This window comes from Dermacentor andersoni, chromosome 7, assembly GCF_023375885.2.
Source record: "Dermacentor andersoni chromosome 7, qqDerAnde1_hic_scaffold, whole genome shotgun sequence".
Taxonomy (NCBI): Eukaryota; Metazoa; Arthropoda; class Arachnida; order Ixodida; family Ixodidae; genus Dermacentor; species Dermacentor andersoni.
The window spans coordinates 123,076,620-123,102,324 of record NC_092820.1 but is presented as its reverse complement, the minus strand read 5'-3'; the positions used below and the strand labels follow the sequence as shown (position 1 = coordinate 123,102,324).

General features: G+C 50.0%; 1 protein-coding gene across 1 annotated transcript; it reads right to left on the bottom strand.

The window, feature by feature from the left end:
• Positions 1–273: 273 nt before the first annotated feature.
• Positions 274–24,577, bottom strand: LOC126533887 (BTB/POZ domain-containing protein 6-B-like). Its single transcript, XM_050181097.2, has 5 exons — positions 24,458–24,577; positions 23,087–23,242; positions 22,491–22,708; positions 6,588–6,879; positions 274–4,117 (listed from the first exon to the last, which is right to left on the bottom strand). Exons 2-5 carry the CDS (start codon positions 23,189–23,191, stop codon positions 3,746–3,748), a joined length of 987 nt encoding a protein of 328 aa, XP_050037054.2. The 5' UTR covers positions 23,192–23,242; positions 24,458–24,577; the 3' UTR covers positions 274–3,745.
• Between the last annotated feature and the right edge of the window lie 1,128 nt (positions 24,578–25,705).

Genomic DNA, 25,705 nt, shown 5'->3' with positions numbered 1-25,705 from the left:
CACAGCAGATGAAGAAAACAACGTTGAGCGCATCACAGATTTGTCGTCGACATGATGGTAGTGCCTTTTGGGAGAGCCCACTTCAGTCGTAGAAATTGAAATCACAACCGCAGGGAACGCCTGAAAAGTTTCTCGTTTATTCAACTATTTTCTATCGCAACACAACAGTTCCTCAGGTGATGCCATCGAATATTTAGTGCCAGGTACGAATGCATAGGAAGGAAAAAGCAATGAGCAAGCACTGCTAAAGCAGCCGACACTGAGTGCGACAAGTCAAAAGAGGCGCCAGGCCTCACATGACGTCATTTATTGAAGGCTTAAGCGGCGTAAATACAAGTACACAAGCAATCACACTCGCGGTGTCACACCTTGACATCGCTTGAGTTACAGTTGTAATATAAAGCAATAACTGCACTTACAGCATAGTGAGAGACGCGACACACACAGTATAGTCATACATTCCAACCAAACTTTGAATCTCACAATGGGAAAAGATTGGTCTTTTACAATGCAGGATTACAGTTTAGTACACACGGCTAAATCATATTCAGAACTTGTGGTTGTGTCGAGTAAGAGGAGTGCTTATGATGTCCCAGCTGCCTCTATATCCCTAAAAATGAACCCCAATATTCATTAACCTTTAAATAGGTCGGGAAACTAATTTTAGTGAGTTGCTTCTTACTACCAAAACAGAATGCTTCTCTTTCAAAGAAACTGGTGAAACGGCTCTGAGGAACAGAAGTGCTGTCGATGCCGTGTAACGTTTTTGTACAGTGAGCGTGAAACATACAACCGCAGTAACTTGACAGTAAACCTAGAACTTTCTTAGATGGAAACAACAACAATATATTCAGAGTGTACCCACACGACCTAGCTAGTTAGATTTCAACATTGTAATAATGCAACATGCGGGACTAGACAAGGTGGACGACTGTGAAAGGCGCAGTTTAAGATTCTTTGTGCGCTCGTGCCCCCGGCTTGCGTTTCTGAAAGGACTGTTTGAGGTTAAAAAAGATGAGAGATCTGACACTATTTTTGGTGGCTACGTGACAGAGCAGTGGCGGCCATCAGATTTTGCGCGATAACTCCCAATATGAACGTTAATGAACCCTTAAGCACTCATTACGTTCTCTAGTTAATGTCTTCGGAAGAACGTTAATGAACTCTTAAGCACTCATTACGTTTTCTAGTTAATGTCTTTGGAAGGCATGTTGTAATTGGTGAATTGAAATCGGACGCCATTCAAACCATGACTTTTCGTTACCGGAACTCTGTAATTGGCACGAGTTTTAATACTAGCAATCTGCGACATTTATGTTTAGTATATTCCCGCACGCGAGATTGTTTCAGCAAGGAAAACTCTTACTCGCAACCACATTGCATTTCGTGACAAATTTAGAGTGCCTACATAACAAAGCTTGTGCGATATGCACAGTTTCTACTGAAAACTAATAGCTTCAGTCACGGCATTTATTCCAAATTCTGCGAAGACAGCATGCCCCCTGCAGTTGCAAAATCTTGTTAATGCTTATTATATTCGATATTTATTACCATGCAAGTTCACGCATCCACCATTGCCATGAAAAATTGTTAGCAAACGTGACCTTAATAACCTACTTTCAATAACCCCACACAGTCATCACAGAAAAACAACAATATGCACTTTACGTTTTCAACAAAAAACAAATCTTTCACTTGAACTATTGACGTACAGACCAACCTGCTTGACAGAATACTGAAATACAATCATGATTGTACACCAGTACAACATAAAAGGCTCTCGCTCCATAAATATTCCGGCACAGAAGCACAGATGAAAGTAAAATACAGCACACATCTCGACGAACTCGATCTTTAAATTGGATTTTGACAAGAAATGCAACGCTGTGACGTCTCGGCAAGCGTGCGTATGAAGACATTTTTACGAACACTGACATGAGAGTAATAAACTTGTTTCTCTTGAAACGTTTGCGAGACGGACGAGTGATCTTTCTAAACAACCATTGTCTCTATTTGTGTTAAACCTGCTGCAGTATTACAGGAGAGTAAATACCCAGTGACAGTTGGGAGAAGACTTTTCTGTGGGAATATGCCGAATAAATTTGCTTTAAATTAGGCATCGAATTTGCAGACTTCCCTTTAACAAAACAAACAAACACAAAAACAAATGCATTTTTATAAACTGGCACGGTCAGCACGCGACGAACGAATGCTTAGTCACGTTGCTACCATTTCTCCACACTCTTATGCAAGCATTACTTTTCAAATAAAGAAAACTGCGCTTTCTACAGATACCTTTTCGCCGAACGCACATAAACAAAGTAGTTATTCAACGTAAATTGATGAACGTATGATAATCAAGTTGTCGTGACAGAAGCAGTGGAAAATCTTGATGTCTCTTTCTGCTGCTCAATTAAAAACTTCTACATTTGGTACTTCGCTTTTACTTACACATTAATTCAGTGACTCAAAAATATAGACCTTCGCTGACAACAATTTATCTCGTTTCAATGCAGCACATATTATTCGAACAGTGGTGGACTTGGTGGCAATCTTCCTGCTCGTCTCAGGTAGAAGTCCGTGCTCTGGGGGCAGTCCTTGCAGTCGGCGGCTAGCGCGCCGGTCTTGGGCGATGTTGGTTTTGTCCTCGGGCTTCGGGCTTGGATCGCGGATTTGCGGGGACGTTCGGTACATGAACGCACAAGCACCTCCACCAGATGTCACGTGGTGGTGACGTCAAAGAACAGAGTAGCAGTACTGTGAAAGACAAAACTAACTTTTATTGGGCGAACCTGCGCCCACAAGAACAGGCTACACTTATAGCACAACAATAGCGGCGAAGACGGTCGGCGATCGTCGAAAATCTGCTCAGCAGGTCAAGCGCGTCGGCTTTTATACAGCAGTCGTCGGATGTTCCAGACTAATCGTTGGGACCCGCGTGCCTTCCACAAAGTTCTACACCGTTCGTGTCACGCGATGAAATCAGATAACACAAGGTTCGGCGACAACAGACAGCGGATAGAAACATCGATAACTTTCCAGAAACTTCGGATACTTGCAGGCGCATCCCGCGCTGTGCGATAACATTTGTTAGGCGGCGAAACGTGGTCGCTCGATAAAGATAAGTACACGTGTCAATATTGAGAAACATGGTGGGAATACAATGAACAATTTCCGTTAAATTAAGCTTCAAATTGGCAAGTTTCCCTTTAAAAAACAAACAAACAAAGAAGGGAATGTTTATAAACGGGCACAGATCAATATGCGATGAGCGAATCGAAATACTATACTATATACTATACTATATAGGTTGCTTCGGCATGCTGCTACCGCTTCTGCAACACCTCCTATGCAAGCATTCCTTAAATAAAGAAAACTGCACTTACTGAAGAGCACTTTCTCGCAGAACTCACGTGTAGTGATTCAACCTAAACTGAGGAACATATACTAATCAAGATGTTGCGACAGAAGCAGCAGAAAATCCTGATGTCTGCTTCTGCTGCACAGTCCACTTTTAGTTATATATCAGTCAATCCAATGACTCAAAAGTATAGATCTTTGCTGTGACCAGCTACACAGTTTATTTCTTTTTAATGCAAGAGATTTCATTCAAACAGGAACAGTGGTCGATCAACAAAGATATCTTCGGGCTTAACATACGTTTGAGCGCAGAAATCAGCTCACCTGTGGCCTAAAGCTTTCTCAAACGTAATCACCATACTAGTAATTAAAACTGTCGGTTATATTATGTTACAACAATCACATATTTTTTTACGTCAGAAAGGTCAGAAATGTTGCAATTCCTCAAGAAAGTCTGGAAAGGTGTCATTGCCTGACGGCGGGGCACATTCTCCCGGCATACCCATCCTGGCAGATCAGTGCACCCTTTGTGGATCAGGTTGCACAAAATGGTGAACGCGTCTTCTTTTTCCATCACACCTTGCGAGTCCTCGGAGGTGATGAACTCCACGAATTCCGACGATGACAGCGCCAAGAACCTCAGCTTCGGCAGGAAGGCGGCGACAGTCGTCTTGAAGTCCGCGGCACCCGACTTGCAATATGATCGCGTCCACTTGACCGCCGCACGAACTATCAAAATCTCTCGTACATATGTCACCTGCGAATATATTTGAGAATACTTGCCCGAATACATTTGCCACCTGCATTTATATTGCTGTAATTTCTGTGCAGGTGCTGCTGGAACACCGCCCCCATCGCCCGTCGGCCCATAAAGCGGTGAAGGCACTTTCGTGCTTCGTGGCACGACGGGCTTGTGCGACCAACTGTGACTATTAATGCAATTTCTGTAAGGCCACACACGTCAGCGAACTCACTGCAATTTTCTTCTTTCCTTCCCTCCTCTCTCTCCCTGTTATCTTTGTCTTCCCCCTTTCCCTTTCCCCCGGTGTAGGGTAGCCAACCGGACATGATTCTGGTTAACCTCCCTGCCTTCTTCTTATCTCTTTCCCTCCCCTACGTTGTGCAATATGTTGCCTAAAGAATGCAAGTATAAGGTGCTGATAGCCTGTCTAAATTTAGCGTTAAGATTAAGCGGAAAGCAAACGGGGCAGTATTATTTGAATAAATACGTATCTGTAGTCATCTAGGAATACGACACAATATTGGTAAATATTTCCAGGACCTCATGATTGCATTCTGTATACGATAACAAAATTGCAAATCAAATCCCATCGTAACAGCTCTTGTGCAGGCGCGGGGTAAAACAACGGCGCCCCCGAAGAACGACGGCGAACCGACCACAGAGGCGCAATCCGTGGAGTTTTACTGAAGTAGCCGAATTGCCATTCTACAACGAGAGATCGTTTCCAACTGCGACAGCTCGCCAGTCCTCAGCGTCTCGTGGCAGCAGTAAATCGAGTCACTAAAAACGTGGACCGACGACTCAACTTTCACAACGTGGGAGAAGTTCGTTGATGAAATCAAGAAGTGTTCCAGGGATCCGGCAGCTAAAAAATGGGCAGAGCGAGCATAACTTCCCGGTGCACAACATCCATCGTAAAAGTGCCTAAGCTTAAGTTGTACAAGGCCCTGGAACCTCAAATGGCGAAAGAGGTCAAGGTCAGCCACCTTCTAAAAGGGATAGTCGAGGATCTGTACCAGGGACCTTATGATGTAAAATTCTCAAAATGTGTTTTCACGCATATCCCCTGACGTTCCATTTACACAACTGCCGACACAAGCACCGGGCGGTGACCCGCAGCGTTGTTACATCCGCCCAATCAAAAGCCCTCCTCCTGTATTGGCAGTCGTCTTTTGTTTGTCTTCAAAGCAGATATAGCATAGTCTATCTTGACAGTTTTCTCTTATCTAATTGGCTGACAAGAGGCGAGGAGTACGCAGCAGCGGAGAGCGGGTACAAGCTAGCGCAGTGAAAGTAGATGATCGGATGAGCAGGGTGGTGCATGCGTCCGGTACCGGGCCGCTACCGCTACCTCTATAAATATTTGTACGGCACTAACGGTAAAGGTGTTAGCAGTGCGACAAGAAAACACCTTTAAGGGTATAAAAATTTGTAGTGTTCGATTACGGTCTACGTCGACCAAGCGACGCACTATGCTGAATCCGCAACGATGCGAACGGCCACGGCTATCGATGTTTCGTGCTTCCTGCTGCCCATTGTTATAATGCGATGAACAACAACAAACCGTTGTTTACCGCCCCTTCCGCTTCTTTACGTTCGTCCACCGCGTAGCTTCTTCCTTGACACCATTCTGCGTTTCGCTTCTCACGTGAACTATTCTATCGCCCTGACTCTCTTCCCTGCTGAGGAAGCACGTCACACAGCTCAGATCCGTACACTTGCCTCCCAGCAGCGGTCCAAGATAAGCAACGACTTCTAACAGCGGGAAGTGTACGGCAAGGGTGACCCATGGCTTCCATGCCACTTCGCAAGCGCGGTCTGTGCCAGAATTTTCCGGTTCGGTACACCGGAACTTTCGTCATCGCCGATCGCTCACGTGATGCGACGTACGCGATCGCTCGTCTCGTGGCTACCGTTCCAAGGCGCAGCTTGTTCACGTTAACCGCGCAGTTTAAAGTTTCAAGCTCATAATGCTCCTTTCTTTCTATTCTAAAGTAACCTGGAACATGCTTCTTAATGTTTTATATACGCCGGTTAACGTTCACCTTGTCTATTGTAAATTAATACGGCACGCTGGGGCGAATAGATAGAGAACACAAGCACACGATTTCGTTGACATTTCTCAACACGACAAATAATAATGTCTGCACAATGTGCGCGATGGCTATAGAATAACTACGGAACAATTGCTTTTGACCAGGTGAACAGACGAAAAAAAATAGTGCTGTTCGGAGCCGCATACTCACTAAAGTAGCTCCACCTTTCAAACTTTGACAACCGCTCGCCTGCTCTGCGCCGTTCTCTCTTCTCCAAGCCGGAAGCTGCGCGCCCCCTACTTCAGTAGCTCAGTCACGTGACACCGCTCGCTCACGATTTTTTTGTTTCTTGCTCGGAACCGTGCTCGGAGGAATGCAGCCCACGCTACAGTAGAGTTTCATGCTAAGCAATCTTGGCATGAAACTCTCGTCATGCTGTTGACTGTTACCTTGTCCAGAACAAGATGCGCCGTCTCCGGACGACTATTGAAAAACGTATCGGAACGAAGCACGTCCTCGCCTTTGGTAAAGAGCACTGCCTCCGCCACTTTGTCCAGCAATCCGTAGCCGCTCTCGAAGGCACAGTCGAGCAGGGGACACGCTTCTTTGGCGTCGACGTGGTCGCGAAGGTAGGCCAGGCACGCACTTGTCAGCTCTTCGAAGAGATATTTCTCAGCTGCAGCATTTGTGTGCAAGGCTTCAAGACAGTTTTCGATCCTGGCCCCTCCCGCGTACACGTACCTGCGCCACAAAAGCGGGGTGGCAAAAATAGCTGCCACAGACGAACGTATCACCAAATATACAAGGCCAGATAGATACACGGGTAAGTCCCGGAGGTTTTCTTTTCCCTAAATGGCACAATACGTTATAGCGACGTATAGCATGACAGGCAAATGAAGGAAGAAAGCCTCGTCGTCAATAATATGCATCTGAAATTTAAAACACAATAACACAGGCTAATGATATAACCCCTGCAAAGAGATAGCACGGGACGATCGGTTAGGATAAAATAATCATATAAACGAGTGCCGAACATACGCCACTTTATCATTAAAAAGCTAGAAAAAAAAGGTACCCGAAATTGGCTGTAGCGCATGGCGGTCTCCACTCACCAGGAGCGCACGCTGTGGTCAGTTGCAATGAGGCAAACAACCTTTAAATTGTGCTCACAAAATGCGCGTTTTCTTTTGTTGTGGTATTTTTTTTTTGTCTTCAGGAAGCACTTGAAAAGGCTCTTTACACTGCTGTTGCTGGAGTTGCTTAGTTAAGTTCGATTGGTGGACTTAGTGCCATGAATTTAAAATTTATGGAGGCGTTTCCAGTGCAGCAGGTGAATAATAGGAGATATGAACTGTAGAAACGCCTGCTACAGTTGGGCTCGTCCACGCCAATCAATGCATCTGGCCCCGTTTCTCGCGGCTTTCGGACAAATCAATACTGCACGGAACTAGCACTCAGATGGATCAAGGGGCGGCGACGTAGTACTTCACCTGTACACAGGTACACAATGTGAACATGAGAAATATCACTTCTTTCACGAGCGCTTAAAGCTAAAGATATTGCTGGCGTAGAGTGGACTATAGCGTCTCTCTGATGGGAGAATAAGGTTACCTGCGATTGTTTGAACCGCGCAAAATGTTTTTCTTAAAATGTGGACGCAAACGCAGGATTGCGGCTGTCACCTTACATTGTTTCCTAAATGAATTTTTAATATGAATTAAGTCTTCTATACCTTCCTAATCAAGTTTTATTCTTAACCTGCATGGACACTACACGAACAGGCAATGTTTTGCTCGATGTTAGCCTACATTATAATGTTGAAAGAACACCTAAACAGCATCAATATCTTTAAACTATCCTAGCGACAATTTTAGCGACCTTCGAGCAGGATATAGCGAAAATTTAGCGACTTCGTTGCCTCAGTATAGCGTCATGTTCGAAAAAAGATGGCAACGTTGTTCATCAACCCAATCAATAATTATTGGATATGCTAATATAGCTTGGACTAAAAGAACATTTTATTTTTTTGTATAAATTCGCTCTCAACTACCGGAAACATAGATAAAGGTGTTAAAATTTTACGCAGAGGGAAACGGTGTTGTGACATTACAGGGTTAAGTGAAAGTTTCTTTGATGTGTGCACAAATACTTATTTACACTGTTCATACGAGTACATATTGCAGGGCCTCTTCCTTCCCCAGCAGGAGTACATAAAAATAAAAAATAAGATAGAGCATGTCATGCAACAGACATTTCGTTACATTTAAATATCAATTAAGACTTACTAAATGTGAAACAGTATTTTTCAAGTACGAAACGCATATCAAATATGGTCAATCAACTCATGGCCTACTGTGGCAATTTTCTGCAGTTACAAATTTCCACATCACATCCTCGAACGCAAAGTCGTATAATCAGTACTATTACGCTTCGATTCACTGCTTATTTTCAAGTCATACAACATTTATTAGTACAGTGGAATCTGGGAAAAACCAAATTCGCTTAAAACGAAATGCCCGATAGACGGACTGATGATAAGAACTTGCCGCCAACAGGCACAATGTTAGCAACGTTGTGTTATATCGGCAACGTGGCACGCGAGATGAGCCAGGCACTGACGTCAGCGCTACGGAAGAGGAGCTCTTCGAGGGGACGCTCCCGCTCGCGCAGTCTTTCCCGCTCTAGAACGCGCTCCCGCTCACATGAGCGCTCCGTGCAACGAGGGCGCTCTCAATCAAGGGGCCGCTCCAAGTCCAACGTGCGCATCGCAGGAGGTCCCACCTGGGCCGACAAAGTGAAACAGACGAAGCAGACGGGCCGGACGGGCAACAAGAAGCTGGAAGCGTTGCTCGTCGAGCTCGTACCAAACAGTTGGCTCAAGAACAGCGTCTACGTTATCAATGTGTACTGCTCGCCTAGGGACAACCGGCAGACCTTCTACAGCCTAACAACCAAGGCATCGTCCAAGGCGAGGGAGACGCCGCTCGTTATGGCTGGAGATTTCAACGCGCCGCACGAAGCCTGGGGCTACGTGAGAAGCATTCCCAAAGGCTGCAGACTCCTGCAGGCAGCGACTGACAGCTCCCTAGAACTGATAACCGACCCCCTTCACCCCACACGCATGGGAAACTCGGTCTCGAGAGACACCCCCCCAGATCTGGCCTTCGTCAAGAACGCGCCGGGAGCGGAGTGGCACAACTTACAAGAGAACCTGGGAAGTGACCACTACATCGTGGAAATCTCCCTACCGGTCAGCGCGGCCCCGCAGAGGGCCTTCGAAATAGTCGACTGGGACGCCTTCCGAAAGAGAAGGAAGGACGACCACGAAAAATACGAGTCGTTTGCGGACCTCGTAGCGCAGCTCAAGAAGGATGTAGCTGCGGTCACCAGGACCGTCGAAACGGACCTCAAGCTCGATCGCATGGACGCTCGATTGGCGCACCTGCTCGAAGCTAAGAATTCTCTCACGGCCAGATGGAAGACGCAGAAGCTGAATCGCAACCTCCGGAGGAGGATTGCGGCCCTCAACCGCGAGATCGAATCGCACTGCAAGGAGCTCGGCCAGCAGCAATGGAACGAAGTTTGCGCGTCCGTCGACGGCCAGATGCGTGCGGGAGCGAAGTCGTCGAAGCGCAGTAAACGGCACAGATCGTTCGCCTCTCCACCACCAAGGCCGGCCGCCGAATACTCGAGATGGTGGTTCTGGCAGCCATGGCCGAGGAGTCGTGCGATGTCCCGCTTTGCCAGAGTGAAAGGGAAACCTTTCGTGTCTCCCCCTTCCCGAGGAATGTTCATCCACAACACAACGAGGCCCGGCGCGCAGCCAGAGCCCTAGCACTCATCAGGACTGCCCTGCAAACCCCAGAGCTCGCGTCCTTTGTCGACGCGGCGCGGTATCCCGGATCAAACTCGTACGTGGCCACGGTGGTTGACCCCCAGGGCAAGATCCTGAATGCGGCGTCTATACAACGCTCGACGGCGTCCGTCGCAGAGCAAGTCGCAGTGGCGCTGGCTCTGTGCGAACCTGGGCGCACGCAGATCTTCACGGACTCCAGGTCGGCGGCGATGGCCTTTCTCGCCGGCTCGGTCTCGGTCGAGGCTGCGGAGGTGCTGAGGACCCGCAAGACTGGCACGGCCCGTCATGTCATCACTTGGTTCCCGGCTCACATGGGCCGGAACGTCTCCCCCGGCTTGATCAACTCTAATGAGCTGGCCCACGACCAGGCGCGAGGTCTCATCAACAGCGCCAGTCCGAGGGGCCCGGCTTCGCAGGGGATCGACCGAACCACGGCCCCGCTGCTTACTTTCCACGAGATCACTACTCATTACCAGCTGGGACGCAGACAGTATCCGGCTCCTCACCCGAAGCTGGGCAGACCCCAGGCCTCGGTGCTGAGAATGCTGCAGACGGGCTCCTTTCCGTCTCGCTCGAGGCTGAGCCACTACACTCCGGGTGTGGATCCCCGCTGCCCAGACTGCGGCGAGGAACGGTCGACCTTGAACCACATGCTGTGGCAATGTTCTGCGTTGCGCCACTTGCCTTTAAACCGGCAAGAAGACTGGGATGAAGCCGTCAAGAGCAACGACCTTCAAGTCCAGCTTCGGGCTGTCCAAAGGGCCTGCGACATGGCTGAAGATCACGGTCTTCCGCCTCCGGCGCAGGTGCGGCCCGCGACTACGACAACGTAGTCCCTTAGGACCAATTAAAGTGTTTTGTCTGTCTGTCTGTCTGTCTGTCTGTCTGTCTGTCTGTCTGTCTGTCTGTCTGTCTGTCTGTCTGTCTGTCTGTCTGTCTGTCTGTCTGTCTGTCTGTCTGTCTGTCTGTCTGTCTGTCTGTCTGTCTGTCTGTCTGTCTGTCTGTCTGTCTGTCTGTGTTATATGGAACGAAACTTTCTGCGAAGTCCGGTTAAACAGAACCTCAACTGAAACTACGATACCTAACTTATTGCTGCATGCAACAGAAGTCCGCCAAACATGGAGGAAGAAGAAGATCGAGGGACCCTGGCTGCTGCTTTATATGCGCTCCGTAGTTTTCGGGATTTTTTACCCGTCTAACCCAATTGGACCGTCCAAATTTTGGTCGGAACCGACGCCGGAAGCGGAACGGACCACGAGGACACCATTTTCGAGCCGGTGGGTCCGCTATTTTTGGATTTACACGAGCTTGAAGATTCCCTACGTGGCCGGCAGAAGCTAGGCCCATTAGGCCTAACACGGTAGCGGGGCTCCGCGGCCCTCCCAGCCTCGGCCAGCGGCAGAGGAGCCTGGAGCGATTTCCTGAGTCATCAACCCCAACCTCGAACACCTACAACCCCAAGTTTCGACAAGTTTCATGGCGGAAACACACGAAATTATGGATGAAGATTTCAGCGACGCCGCCGGGGAGACCCTCGCCCACGGAGCAGCGGTAACTACTCAAGCCCTGAAAGGCAGCACCCCAGCGACACCAATGTCACAAGCAAATCAAGGCAAGGACACAGACACGGATTGGGAGATCGCCATATCCAAGCGGCAAAGAAAACGACAACGTAGCGGAAAAGCAGAACTTTTGGCGGGAAAGAAGCTAGGGAATGAAAATTCCCTAGACTCGACGAAGAGCACAGATGGCGCGCCAGCTGTGGCCAAGCAAGGAGAGGGAGAGAGAGCGCCGAGGAGGAGACTGCCTCCGCTCCCCAGAGATGATTTAAAGATAGTCCTCCGGCCGAAGGGACTGGCAGTGAAAAACCTGCAGACACACCAAGTGGCGCGAGCGGTGGTTGCGGCCACCGGACATGGATGCAGGGCTGAAGACCTCATCATCCGGCTCCGCATGGGCTCAAACATCATTATAATTAGTACAGACAACGAAAGTGCTGCTCAGCAAGTCAGGCGCATCACGCAACTGAAGTTTGGTGAGCACAGCTACGAAGTCAACGCGCACGTGGCGGCGCCGGAGGGAACGCTGCGCGGGGTCATTCACGGGGTGGACCCGGGGACTCCCGCCGAAGAACTCAAGACAAACTTACGAACACGCACGCAAGGGGTGAAGATTTTAGCGGCGAGAATGCTAGGCCGATCTAGCACAGCTGTTATCACCTTTGATGGCCCCATCCTCCCCAAGCAAGTATTGTACTACGGGGGAGAGATGTGGTGTTATCCATACAGACCAACGCGGCAAGTTTGCTATATTTGTTGCCAGCAAGGTCACCGGTCGGACGTTTGCCCGACCCCCGGAATCAGAGCTTGCAAGCAATGTGGCCAGAAAGATCCGGAAGAACATCATCAATGTACACCCAAGTGTCTGCTGTGTGGGGGCTCCCACGCGGCGGGCACAAAGGACTGCAAACAACGCCTAAAGTCGACAAACGAACTACGATGGGGACCCCAGGGCCAACAGCGGCGGGGACGCAGCAGGAGCAGAAGCGGAGCAAGGCGACCGCGCTGGTTCCGGAATGAAGATCAAGAGCGACGGAGCGACTACCGGAGTGAATCCAGGAGCCGCAGCCGAGGTCGCAGCCACAGTCAAGGCCAGGGCCGAAGCCGGGAGAGGGACGAGTCCTACCCACCCCTGGGCGGCGCGGGCCAGCAGACCTGGTCGAAGCCAAATCAGCAGAAGAAAAGCGGAGGAGTTAAGGTGAGCTGGGGAGCCGGCCCTCCCAAAACGCTTCTTGCTCCGCACAACAACATAACCAATAACACAAGCATGCAGACAGAAAACGAGAAGAGGCTTTGTGCCGAAAACAGTAATCTTAAAAAGGAGCTTGAGCTCTGCCGCGAAGAAACCCGGCAGCTCAGGAAAAGAATAGACGACCTAATTCAGGAAATGCAAGAGATGAGAAAGGCAGGTTTCTCACCAGTTAGGGCGCCATCACCGCCGCAGCAACATATAGAGAGCACGCAAACTAGCGAGGGGAACACCTCAGTTGAAGACCTCAAAGCTTTCATGCAGCAAATGCAGCAGCAAATGCAGCAGCTAAATCAAAAGATAGCCCTGCAAGACCAGAGCTTCCGCAACTACGTAAAGAATCAAACTACACAGAGAACAGTAAACGACGCCAGAGACCGCCTCTACAACGAGCGCAGGTTTGGATCAGAATCCCAGGGAACAAATAACAACACCAATACGTCAACATGGCAGGACCAAACCAACTAGAGATTTGGCAGTGGAACTGCACGAGCTACAAGCGCAAGCAAGGGCTCCTGCAACAGTTCATTAACACTAGAGGAAATCCACCAGATTTAATACTACTACAGGAAACAAATTGCATCCCAACCCTAAAAGGATATACGTGTCAGGAAAATGGACGAACAGCGACTTTAATAAGCAACAAAATAACAACTGTAGAGGATCCGAATCCGCCGCCGCCGCCGTGACCTGTAGAGGATCCGATTCCGCCGCCGCCGCCGTGAGCGTCTGCACAACGAGCGGATGTTTATGTTCGGGGCGCCGACCTCCTCGGCGTGGTAGGCACGTACGTACAATAAAGGCTCAGTTTCACCGCCGCTCGGCTGCTCGCCGGTTGCTCTCAAAAGTTCGTTCTCTTCTCTCTGCGCGCGTCTGTCTATAGCGGACGCAATTCGCGCCCCTATAGCTTGGTGACCCGGACGTAGCAAGCTCACGCAATGGAAGACGAAATGAACACTACAGTGTTCAGCAACGACGCCCCGGCTCTTCAGCCCCAGTCAACAGTGCCAGGCGACATCCCTGCCCCCAGCGCTGCCATGGACGCCATTTCCAATGCCCAGCTGCGGCTGCCGCCGTTTTGGCCGAAGAATCCCGCCGTGTGGTTCACGCAAGTAGAAGCCCTCTTCGATCTGCGGCGCATCACATCGCAACGTGTGATGTACCTGCATGTCGTCTCAGCACTTTCCTCCGAGGTAGCTGATGAGTTCGACGACGTCATGAGAGCCCCACATCCGGCCGCGCCCTACGACCATTTCAAGGCCATAGTGCTCACACGCAAAACCGTGTCCGAGAGAAGCCGCTTGCAGCAACTCCTCAACGCGGAAGAACTCGGCGATCGCCGACCGTCGCAGCTATTACATCGGATGCGACAGCTACTCGGCGACCGTACCCAAGACTCCGAGAGTCCACTATTGCGCGAGCTGTTTCTGCAACGCTTGCCTCAGACACTTGTCGTGGTTTTGGCAGCTGCGGATGATATGCCTCTTGACAAACTGGCAGAGCTCGCGGACCGCGTTAACGACTACTCCGGCGCAAGCTCCGCGGTGTCCTCGACCACTGTCACATCAGACCTCGAGGCCCGGCAATCTCGCCTTGAGGAGAAAATTGACAGGCTGATGGACACGATGGCAGCAATGCAGATGGACACGCCTCGTCGCTCTCCACTGGCTAGGGGTGGCTCACGTTCGCGTTCCCGTTCCCGCCCAAGACACACTTCTGACGGCTTCTGCTGGTACCACACCAGGTTCCGCGCCAGCGCTGCAAAATGTCGACAGCCTTGTCGCTGGCAGGGAAACATGGAAGCGAGTCACTAATGGCGGCGCGTGACTCAACCGCTACGGGAAGCCGCCTATTCTACATCACAGACAAGATCGCAGGCCATCGCTTTCTTGTGGACACTGGTGCGGAGGTAAGCGTCATTCCTGCCTCTCGCCAGGACCGACACCGTTGTCCAAGGACTGCGCCTTTGCAAGCTGTAAATACATCCACAATCGCAACATATGGCCAACGCTCCCTCACCATTGACCTGGGCCTGCGTCGCATATTTCGGTGGATTTTCATCCTCGCCGACGTGCGCTTCGCCATACTAGGTGCGGACTTTCTTACCCATTTCGGTTTGAACGTGAATCTCCGCTCCCGTCAACTTGTGGACTGTACGACCAGCCTCTCCGTGCAAGGTATCCTCGCACCGCTGTCCGCCTCTACGCAACCAGCTCCGCATTCGCCATCATCAGAATTCGCCTCTATCCTCAGTGAATTTCCTGAACTTACCAAACCTACCAATTTGGAACTTCCAGTGCGGCACACTGTGACGCACCACATCGTCACCACGGGTCCACCAGCGTCCTGCAAGCCACGACGTCTTGCTGGCGACCGCCTCGCCACAGCTCGCAGAGAATTTGATCACATGCTGCAGTTAGGCATAATCCGCCCATCGTCAAGCAGCTGGTCATCTGCCCTGCACATGGTGCCCAAGCGTGACCCCGGAGATTGGCGCCCTTGTGGAGACTATCGTGCATTGAATGCCCGCACCGTTCCCGACCGGTACCCGCTCCCGCACATTCACGACTTTGCTACCACTCTTGCTGGAACAACCATATTTAGCAAGATTGACCTAGTCAAGGCATATCATCAAATTCCTGTGGAACCAGCGGACATACCGAAGACGGCCATCACAACACCTTTTGGCCTATTCGAGTACGTCCGCATGCCTTTCGGGTTACGTAATGCAGGCCAAACTTTCCAACGCTTCATCAATGAAGTCATACGTGGTCTGCACTTCGTCATCGCCTATCTTGATGATCTGCTGGTGGCAAGTTCTTCACCAGAGCAGCACGCTGACCACCTGCGGTTGCTGTTTTCGCGACTGCAGGAACATGGCTTAACTATCAACACAGCCAAATGTGTCTTTGGTGTTGACAACGTCGAATTTCTTGGACACCTTGTCACACCTGAAGGAATCAAGCCATTGGACAGGAAGGTTCAAGCTCTGCGGGATTTTCCACGTCCAACGTCGCTTCGCAAGCTACGCGAATTTCTCGGGCTTCTGAACTTCCATCGTCGGTTCCTGCCTAATATAGCGCGCATCATTCTACCTCTGACCGACATGCTGAAGGCTCCAAAGGCACCATCAGCGATCTTGGAGTGGACATCCGAAGCAGACGCCGCCTTCCAAGAAGCCAAGAATGCCCTGGCACAAGCCACCCTCCTAGTGCATCCCCTAACTGACGCGCCCATGCGGCTCATCACCGACGCCTCCTCCAGTGCCGTTGGTGCAGTTCTGCAACAATTCCAGCAGAATCTGTGGTGTCCACTCGGTTTCTTTTCGCAGAAGATGAAGCCGGCAGAAACTCGATACAGCACTTTCGACCGCGAACTCCTGGCTGTCTACCTTGGCATTCGCCACTTTCGCCACCTTCTCGAAGGTACCGTGTTCCACGTACTGACGGATCATAAGCCACTGACATTCGCTTTCCGTGGAAACCACAGCACACACACGTCCCGGCAAATTCGGCACCTGCATTTTATTTCCGAATTCACGACCGACATACGGTACATCGAAGGACCCGTTAATGCGGCTGCCGATGCCCTGTCACGTGTCGACGCGCTTTCCACTGCTGCTGTGGATTTCGACATCATCGCAGAGGCACAACATTCTGACAACGAGCTGCGTGACCTGCGTGCAGGGTCCACATCTCTCTCGTTTGCTGAGGTGCCACTGCCGTTCTCCTCCGGTACGATCGTCTGCGACATGTCAACAGGCTGTGCCCGTCCATTTGTGCCTTCCTCGCACCGTCGTCAAGTTTTTGGCAAGCTACACGACTCGAGCCATCCTGGTGTTCGCGCCACTCAGCGCCTCATCACCTCCCGTTACGGGTGGCCCGGCATCAACGCAGATGTCCGCCGCTGGGCTCGAGAATGTCAACGCTGCCAACGTGCAAAAACGACCCGCCACACCAAGTCACCACTTCAACCCTTCCGTCCGCCTGACTCTCGCTTTGACCACGTTCACATCGACATTGTCGGTCCGCTGCCTTCATCGCGCGGTAAACGATACATCCTCACCTGCGTTGACCGCTACACGCGCTGGCCTGAAGCGTTTCCCATACACGATATTACGGCGCCAACCGTGGCGTCCGTTTTCGTAGCCGGTTGGATATCTCGTTTCGGCTGCCCCAGCGTGGTAACAACCGACCGCGGACGACAATTTGAAAGTGAGCTCTTCGGAGCGTTAACAAGCATCCTCGGTATCCGCCACATCCACACAACTGCATACCATCCGTCAGCAAATGGAATGGTGGAAAGGCTTCACCGCCAGTTGAAAGCCGCCCTCATCGCCCGCGACGCTCGAACTTCATGGGTCGACGACCTGCCGCTAGTTCTACTAGGTATTCGGTCGGCGATAAAAGAAGATCTAGGGTGTACTGCTGCCGAAATGGTCTACGGGACGACACTACGTCTACCCGGTGAATTCTTCGCACCACCTGCAGTCCCCAACCTCTCGCCTCCTGCCTACGTTGAGCAACTTCGGTCGCTCTTTGAGCGTTTGCGACCAACATCACCTCGACAGCCCTCCACTTACGACGTTTTCGTAAGCAAAGACCTAGCTGCCTCAAGTCACGTTTTCATGCGCCGCGAAGGCATCCGGCCCGCCCTCACTGCACCGTACGACGGCCCGTTCGAAGTGTTACAGCGCGGAGAAAAGACATTTACTGTTTCTGTGAACGGCCGTGAGGACGTGATTTCAATCGACCGTGTGAAGCCCGCGTACATGGCAAACTTGTGCGTTCCTCTTGCACTCCCCACTCGTTCCCCGCCCGATTCTCCCCCATCCGTACCCTGCCCCGTGAGTAAACACGTGTCCTGGGCATCAGTACGACAGCAGCGACCTTTGTATCTACGGGGGGGAGCCCTGTAGAGGATCCGAATCCGCCGCCGCCGCCGTGACCTGTAGAGGATCCGATTCCGCCGCCGCCGCCGTGAGCGTCTGCACAACGAGCGGATGTTTATGTTCGGGGCGCCGACCTCCTCGGCGTGGTAGGCACGTACGTACAATAAAGGCTCAGTTTCACCGCCGCTCGGCTGCTCGCCGGTTGCTCTCAAAAGTTCGTTCTCTTCTCTCTGCGCGCGTCTGTCTATAGCGGACGCAATTCGCGCCCCTATAACAACCATAACACATAAGGAACTAGAAGACACACAGCTAGAACATATCGTGACCGAAGTGATCCCAAAACGGAAAAAGAAAGCTAAGAGCACTTTCGTAATCAATCTATATAGCCCACCTAAAAACAGAGGAAATTTCATTAAGCTTTTTGCGGAAGCGAAGAAGCTTGCAGGGCAAAACACCCTAATAATAGCAGGAGACTTCAATGCGAAGAGTCCGCAGTGGGGCAGTAGAATCGAAGACAAGAAAGGGCGCAGTATCTGCACAGCTGCAGAAAACATAGGCTGCGAGCTACTCACAGATGAAAGCCAACCCACCAGACAGGGCAATAGCGTAAGCGTGGACACGTGTCCCGACCTAACCTTTGTCAGGGGCGCTAAGCAAGTCGAATGGGAGAACTTGCAAGAAAACCTCGGCAGCGACCACTACATCATCAGGGTCAGCACAGAGGCAGAAATCATCAGGAGGAAGATTGGCAAGGCATGTCTAACAGACTGGGATGCCTTTCGAGTCCACTGTAAACAGCTAAAAGGGGACATAACCTCGGCAGAGGATTGGAGCCATCAACTCAGACAAATAAGAGATCTCTACACAAAAGAAGTGGAACGAACAGAACAAGCACCAGAAGTGGACAAACGACTCCTCAGGCTATGGGAGGCAAGACGAGGCCTAACCAAGCGGTGGAAGCGTCAGAAGCTAAATAGAAAGCTTAAGAAGAAAATTGCCGAAATAACTCAGCAAGCAGAGGAGTATGCAACGCAGCTGGCAAGGCAGGGGTGGCAGCAGTTTAGTACCTCACTGAATGGCACCCTAAGCACAGCCAGAACATGGCATATCCTCAGAACACTCATGGATCCGAGCAAGAGCAAGGCGGAAAGCAGCAAATCCATTCAGAGATTAATCCATCAGTATGAAGGAACAGAAGAACAACTGCTCCAAGCAGTACGGGAAAAATGCTACGGAAAGATCTCGGTAGAAGGCTACCGAGGCGACTACTAGGGTGAAGAAAATTCAACTACAGACCGACCCATCACAAGAGAAGAGGTCGTCGAGGCTGTAAGGGCTACAACGAAGAACACAGCAGCAGGGGCGGACAAAATCCGAAACTCGCTAATTCGAAACCTCAGCGACGAAGCAATTGATCAGCTCACCCTCTACCTCAACAAACTATGGGAGGAAGGCAAAGTACCAGCGGAGTGGAAACACGCCGTAGTTGTGATGATGCCCAAACCAGGCAAAAAACTCCAAATTGAAAATCTCAGACCAATTTCGCTTACATCATGCCTAGGCAAGCTGTACGAAAGAATAGTAACCCGAAGAATCCAAACGCATCTTGAAGACGGAGGATGGTACCCCAACACCATGTTCGGCTTCAGGGCAAACTTGTCTACCCAAGATATTTTGCTACAGCTAAAGGAAGAGGTACTCGAGACAATGCCGAAACACGGGGAAAACGTGGTCATGGCCATCGACATCAAGGGAGCCTTTGACAACGTGTCCCACGCCGCCATTATGGAGGGGATCAACACCACTAATTGCGGGAAGAAAGTCCATGACTATATCAGAAGCTTCCTAACCGACAGAACAGCGACAGTAGGCCTGGGAGACCTACGGAGTGACGCCTTTCAAACGCCATGCAAGGGCACTCCGCAGGGCTCAGTAATCTCGCCAGTACTCTTCAACATAGCGATGGTCAACCTTACCAAGAAACTTAGCAAAATCCAAGGAATCAGTCACGCAATGTACGCGGACGACATAACGATCTGGACTACTCAAGGCTCACTAGGGGATAAACAAGAGGCACTACAAGAAGCTGCCACCTGCATCGAAGAATACACAAAGCAAAGAGGCCTCAGATGCTCCACGGAGAAATCTGAACTCCTCAGGGTGGGCAGACACCCCACTGATGCCCCGCTCGATGTAAGGCTAGAAGGACAGAACATCCCGGAACAAAAGATGATTAGAATCCTCGGCATGTGGCTGCAAGGAAGCCGGAAATGCAGCCACACAATCTGCCTGCTAAACAAAGCAGCAGGACAGGTGGGCCGAATGATTAGCAGAGTGGCACACAAGCGATATGGCATGAAAGAGGAGGACACACTCAGGTTGGTCAACAGCCTGATAGTCAGCCGGGTCACATACTCACTGCCGTACCATGCAATCACCAAAACCGAAAAAGAGGAAGTGGAGATCATCCTCCGGAAAGCGTATAAAACAGCTCTCCACCTCCCAAGGAACACATCCAACGACAAACTCATGCAACTTGGAATCAGCAACACTTTTGAAGAACTAAGGGAATGCCAGCTCAATGCACAAGTACGAAGACTCAGCAATACAACAACAGGAAGAGCGCTCCTGACAAAGCTAGGTCGGGAAGTAGAAAAACCACAAAGTAGCAGGGCCACAATACCAGACCCACTAAGAAAGAAACTACGAATACAACCTATCCCTCGCAACATGGACCCAAACCTCCATGCGAGTAGGAGACAGGCTAGGGCAGAGTTTTACGAAAAGACAATGGGACATAGGGACAATACAGTCTATACCGATGCGTCCCTATACTCACAAGCACACAAAAACAACGCGGCAGCGGTAGTAGTAAATAATCAAGGAGAATTAATCACAGGACTCACGGCCGAGGTGGCTAACATAACCGAGGCAGAGGAAATTGCTGTCGCACTGGCAGCAGAAGAAGGTTATAGAACAGGAATATCCCTCAATATTCTAACAGATTCACAAGAGGCGTGCCGGAGCTATATAAGAGGCAGAATTAGTAGCACGGCGCTCAAGATCCTCAGCAGAGTTCCAATCGCTGAGGGACAACCCACACATAACATTATCTGGATACCAAGCCACGCAGGGATCAGGGGCAACGAAGGGGCGGACAGCCTAGCTCGAGGGATGACCAGCCGAGCAGGAACGTCAACCGCCCCAGAGGGGCCACGGATCAACTGCGGGAACAGCTATTCAGAGCTATTAAACCTCTATAAGGGGCTGAGATATCAATATCCCCCACCACATAAAGCATTAACAAAGGAGGAGGCCGCAGGATGGCGGAGACTGCAAACGGGCACCTTCCCAAACTTACACATACTAAGTAGGATGTTCCCCACGCAGTATAGCGCAACCTGTCCGTGGTGTGGAGCTAAACCAACATTATACCACATCACATGGGAGTGTACAAGAAACCAGGCATTCCACAAACACAAAACACCAAGTGCGGAGCAATGGGAGAGCTGGCTCACCAGCCGCGAGCTAGAGGCTCAAAGAGCTCTAATAGCGCACGCGTGCGAGGCGGCCCGGCTCAGTGGAGCCCTGGACTAGGGGCCCATCCATGGCTGAAGAGGACCCAAGCTTCCAGAATGAAGACTTCGGCCTCGACCCGCTAAAACCTTAAAAGACTCAATAAAGTTTTCCATTCCATTCCATTCCATTCCGCCAAACATGCCGAATGGTGATGATATAGATGCCAACGAAAACTCAATCCATCACTGAGTTGCGGGAAGTTTCATTGTAATTAAAGATATTGAAGTGGAAACAACAGCGGTTCGATCATGAGGACTTCGCTATAGGCCAGTAATGATCCCCGATGAGCAAGAGAGCATTAGGGGGTCAGTCAATTCTTGCGGTTAGGTTGCCATTACTGCTTCGTTCACTCCGTTCGGATAAATATGCGAAAGTATTCCCAGACATTAAAATTACTATGCCCACCAGCTCCACCAAATGTGAACATGGTGTCAAGTAGGCACACTATGGGAAACGCGAAAAACGGCCGTACGACAGTCTGAAACACTTTAATGAGTAAATTCCTATCAAGGCTGTAATTAACTGAAACAAATTAACATATATGGTCAGTCACGGACAGCATGCCACCTAGTTCAACAAAATATAAGCAACGTGTCCCGCATAGTTCGCCGATGACACCAGAAAAGCATATTACATGTCTCGTACAACGCATAGAAATTCGGAGAATGCTAGTGTTAATTTTTAGAATGCACAAAATTACCCTACACGCTTCAATGCTTCGGTGCACGTCACAAGCAGATTGCCGCCATATTGTCCGAATGTGAAACGCCTGCAGTCTTTGGTCCTTACTGGGCAGTGAGGAAACTGCATAAAACTTGTTAACAATCCGAGAACGAAAGTTCAGCAATTTTCATTTATCTCCGAAATAATACACACTTCAAAATTTACCCGCACATAGCCTTTAACATTTTCCCCACTTCCAGAATAAACCTCTTGAGTCATTAGATCTTTTGTAGAATACCGTCCAAACAGAGGTGACGTTATTGAATGCTTCTAGTCGCACTAACGGCTTCGTTGTAAAAGGACATAATGCACTATTTTACAACAATCCCAATTGAGATAGCCGGTACGCTGAAGCGCTTGGTAAAGGCGTCGCCTATTCCTTGCGAACAATGCACGCAGGTCTTTTCTGGGTCGATGCCTCGTGACATTCGAAAAGACACATAGTAGGGTCACGCCTATGACAACGGCGAATGAACACGGCTGCAATGTACTCACTTCAGAAGGCCGTAGAATCCATCAGGGTGGAGGTCCGTGATGACCACGGTGTCCTTTTCGGCAAGCTGACCGTAGAACATGGCTTCGAAAACTTCGTTACTTAAGGCCAGTAATTGCTTGTGAGCCTTGAAGGTCTTCGAGATGGCGAATTTTTCCGATTTCACGACGAATTCGACATCGGCGTGTCTTCCGCATTGCAGGAATTTCTCCACGTTCAACTGCAAATCGACATCGGCTCTCTCAGAAGCGTCTCTACAAAACTTTTCGGAACTGGCCACCACGCAAGTTGATTTCACTGTTAAGTTTCTCCACGCATAAACAAGACAGTCCACGACGCGTGTAAGCCATACGTGTTCTGGTTTACCCAATAACGGGGCACCCCAGACGTGGACGGCTATCAATGGCACTCGGCATCTAGCGTCACTTGTTTCAAAGTGGGCGGATCAGATAAACGGATGCAGCCGTGTGTAACACAAATACTGCAGCAATGTGCCAGGGACTTATAGCGCCATAATTTCTTTTTCTTTTTTTGCGACACTGGCTAGCGTTACGCACACAGGAAGTCTGCAAAAAAAAAGAATTAAAGAAACACTCACAGGCATTGTCGTCCCCGTCGTCGGCTGTCGCTCGATATAACGGAGAGGGTTGGCCCAGTCAATCCGGGAAAACCAGTCGGCACTGTCAAACGGGCTCGTTTCCATAATATTCGGCTGGTGACTATGGAAAAACACAGTTTTGATATGGCGTTGAACCTGTTCACAGGGCAACATACACAACAGGTATGAGCCCGGCACACACTTATCTTTATTTCGTGAACGTCTTTGACTCGCTCAGGCCCTGCGCGTGCGCGCGCGAGCTCACCTCGGCTTTCCCTTCCCCCTCCCCTACCTCCCTCTAGCTTATCTTTCTGTTCCCTCTTTCCCCTCCCCCAGAGTAAGGTAGCTAGCCAGGTGCTTATCTGTTTAACATCCCTGCCTTCTCTCTTTATTTCCTTCTTCTCGTCGAGTTCAGCAGCGCGACTACACAACCACAGATCCACCGCCGCGCTACCTTCACTCTATACGCTACATCTAATACGCTAACAAAATACACATCACGGACTGATCAGAGAAAGACACAAACGCACTAAACCGCAAGTGATAAGCCTACATCCTAGCACGCCTGTCACTGGACATGCTTAACCTGTTCAAGCTGAACTTCGTACCGAGAAGAACGTACGACGCCCTGGCGTAAGGTTGCACTGGTAAGGTGACATACGCAGGTACACTCACACGAAAACTACAAACGAACGCTTTGAGGTCGGTCACAAACGTTTGCGAGACATGTGATTTGCGAGAAAGTTTAATTCAGGCGAATCATAGCCGCACACTTGGCGCCTGGAATTTAAATTCGCCAGTGTCTAGTAGTTTTTCCGACCTACACAGTGATCCATTAAAACAAGTGCGCCGTGCCTCAACCGAGTAGAAATGCACATTTCTCGTGGAATCCGTGTCCTGTCAACTTTTGTGACCGGCTGCACCTTGCGTTACGTGTTACACACACCGACACACATTGTGTGCCAACTTCGCAGCGCCACCACACACCATGCGGTCATGTCATATACCAACTGGCCCTCGTGATAGCACTTCTGAGAGAACGTTTACGAGCGACTCCACAGTCTAGAAATGTTGCGCCGAGATAGAAGAGTTGTGGCTAAAATAAGCAAAACTACAGAAGTGATGATAATGACAGAAACACACACTTGCATGTACGTCGTCCGGGTACTCACGAGGTGAACTACAAGGTCAAACCCGGGCCAAACGAAAACGATGCAGGACAATACACGTGAGAAAACGACACTTTGCAATGCACAGCTAACCGGAGCCTACCGAAACACAGCTCAAGGGTCGGTACAGATACAACAAACAGCTGTGGTGCAAATAGGCAGAGCAGCATGACTGATGAGAATGGCAGAAACTCGTACTTACGTGCACCTTGTACGGGTACTCACGGGGCCACGACGTTACGGCAACACCAAGACGATGCACGAATGCCCACGTGAGAAGACGATACCATGCGCGGCACAGCTGACCGAGCGCTCCGACACAGAGCTCACCTCTAGCCGCGCACACACACACACACACAAACAGGTGGGCACACGGTCCAATAGGACTACACCATTACATTAGGTTCGCAAGCAGTTGCAAGAGTACGACGAGGGAGGGCGATACTGCCTGCCTCCTAAGCGCCAAAGTACGCCGCACGATTTGTATCAGAGGGTGGAGTGTAGTGTGTACTTGTGGAGAGATAAAGCGTTGGGCTCGGCCGCTGCGGTTAACCCCAGCTACACGGGTGATAACGAAACAATGGAAAATAAGCGGCTGTTACGGAACACGGCTCCAGCAATACCAGGACGGGGAGACAGTTTAGCTAATCCCTGTCACATTCAGTTTCTCCGTACGTATTGCATCATGTTTTGCCTTGGCTGCGGCGGTTCTGCTGAGATCGCAGGTTCGATCCATTGACGCGGTGCGTGCCTTCTCGCGAGGGCGGAGTTCGACAATCTACGTGTACCCAGCTTTGACTGACTGCACATTATAGAACTCCGGGCTATCAACAATTATCTGGAGCCCTCTACAGCGTCGCTTTTCGTCGCTGCAGCGTCGTTTTTTGTGTTGTTGCTCTGAGACATAAGCTGTGCAGTCCTCTGTCCTGAAGTGTACGTTACGTGTGGAGCGCACGTCGGCGGTTTTCTCGTGGACATGGGAAGTGCCTATGCTCGTCCCGGTTTTTGGGAAGTGAAGTGAAGTGAAGTTTATTCTTCTTTTCAAGGAAAAGAGGGGACCGGGACGAAAGGCGGTAAGGCCTGACAAGGCCCCGGTACCCATACAGTTGGCAGTAATAATATAAAGGCTAAAAAAATGTACATAGAAGGCGCGACAAATATGTCAAAACAACGCTACAATGCGCACAGGGATATTTAATTCCGGAAAAAGACGAACATGTGCAAGGTAATATGCAAGCACTCAAAGTTATACACGTACAAATACAATGCGTACATCACTGGTGAATTAAGACACGAAAAAATGCAACTACAGCACTTGTCCGCAACAAAGATCGAGAGACACATATATATAAACAAACGGTAGATACATTTCCTTAGATTTGCATTTCACCTTCAATCAAACGTCGTTTGGCGTTTTTCTTGAACAGATTTTTAGATTAAAAAAATGTAA

Coding starts and splice junctions, on each gene's coding strand:
- LOC126533887 (XM_050181097.2), bottom strand. CDS start 23,191: ATGGAAACGAGCCCGTTTGACAGTGCCGACTGGTTTTCCCGGATTGAC. Junction 22,709..23,086: donor CGACGGGGACGACAATGCCT/GTGAGTGTTTCT, acceptor GTCGATTTGCAG/TTGAACGTGGAGAAATTCCT. Junction 4,118..6,587: donor CGCATCTTGTTCTGGACAAG/GTAACAGTCAAC, acceptor ATATATTCGCAG/GTGACATATGTACGAGAGAT.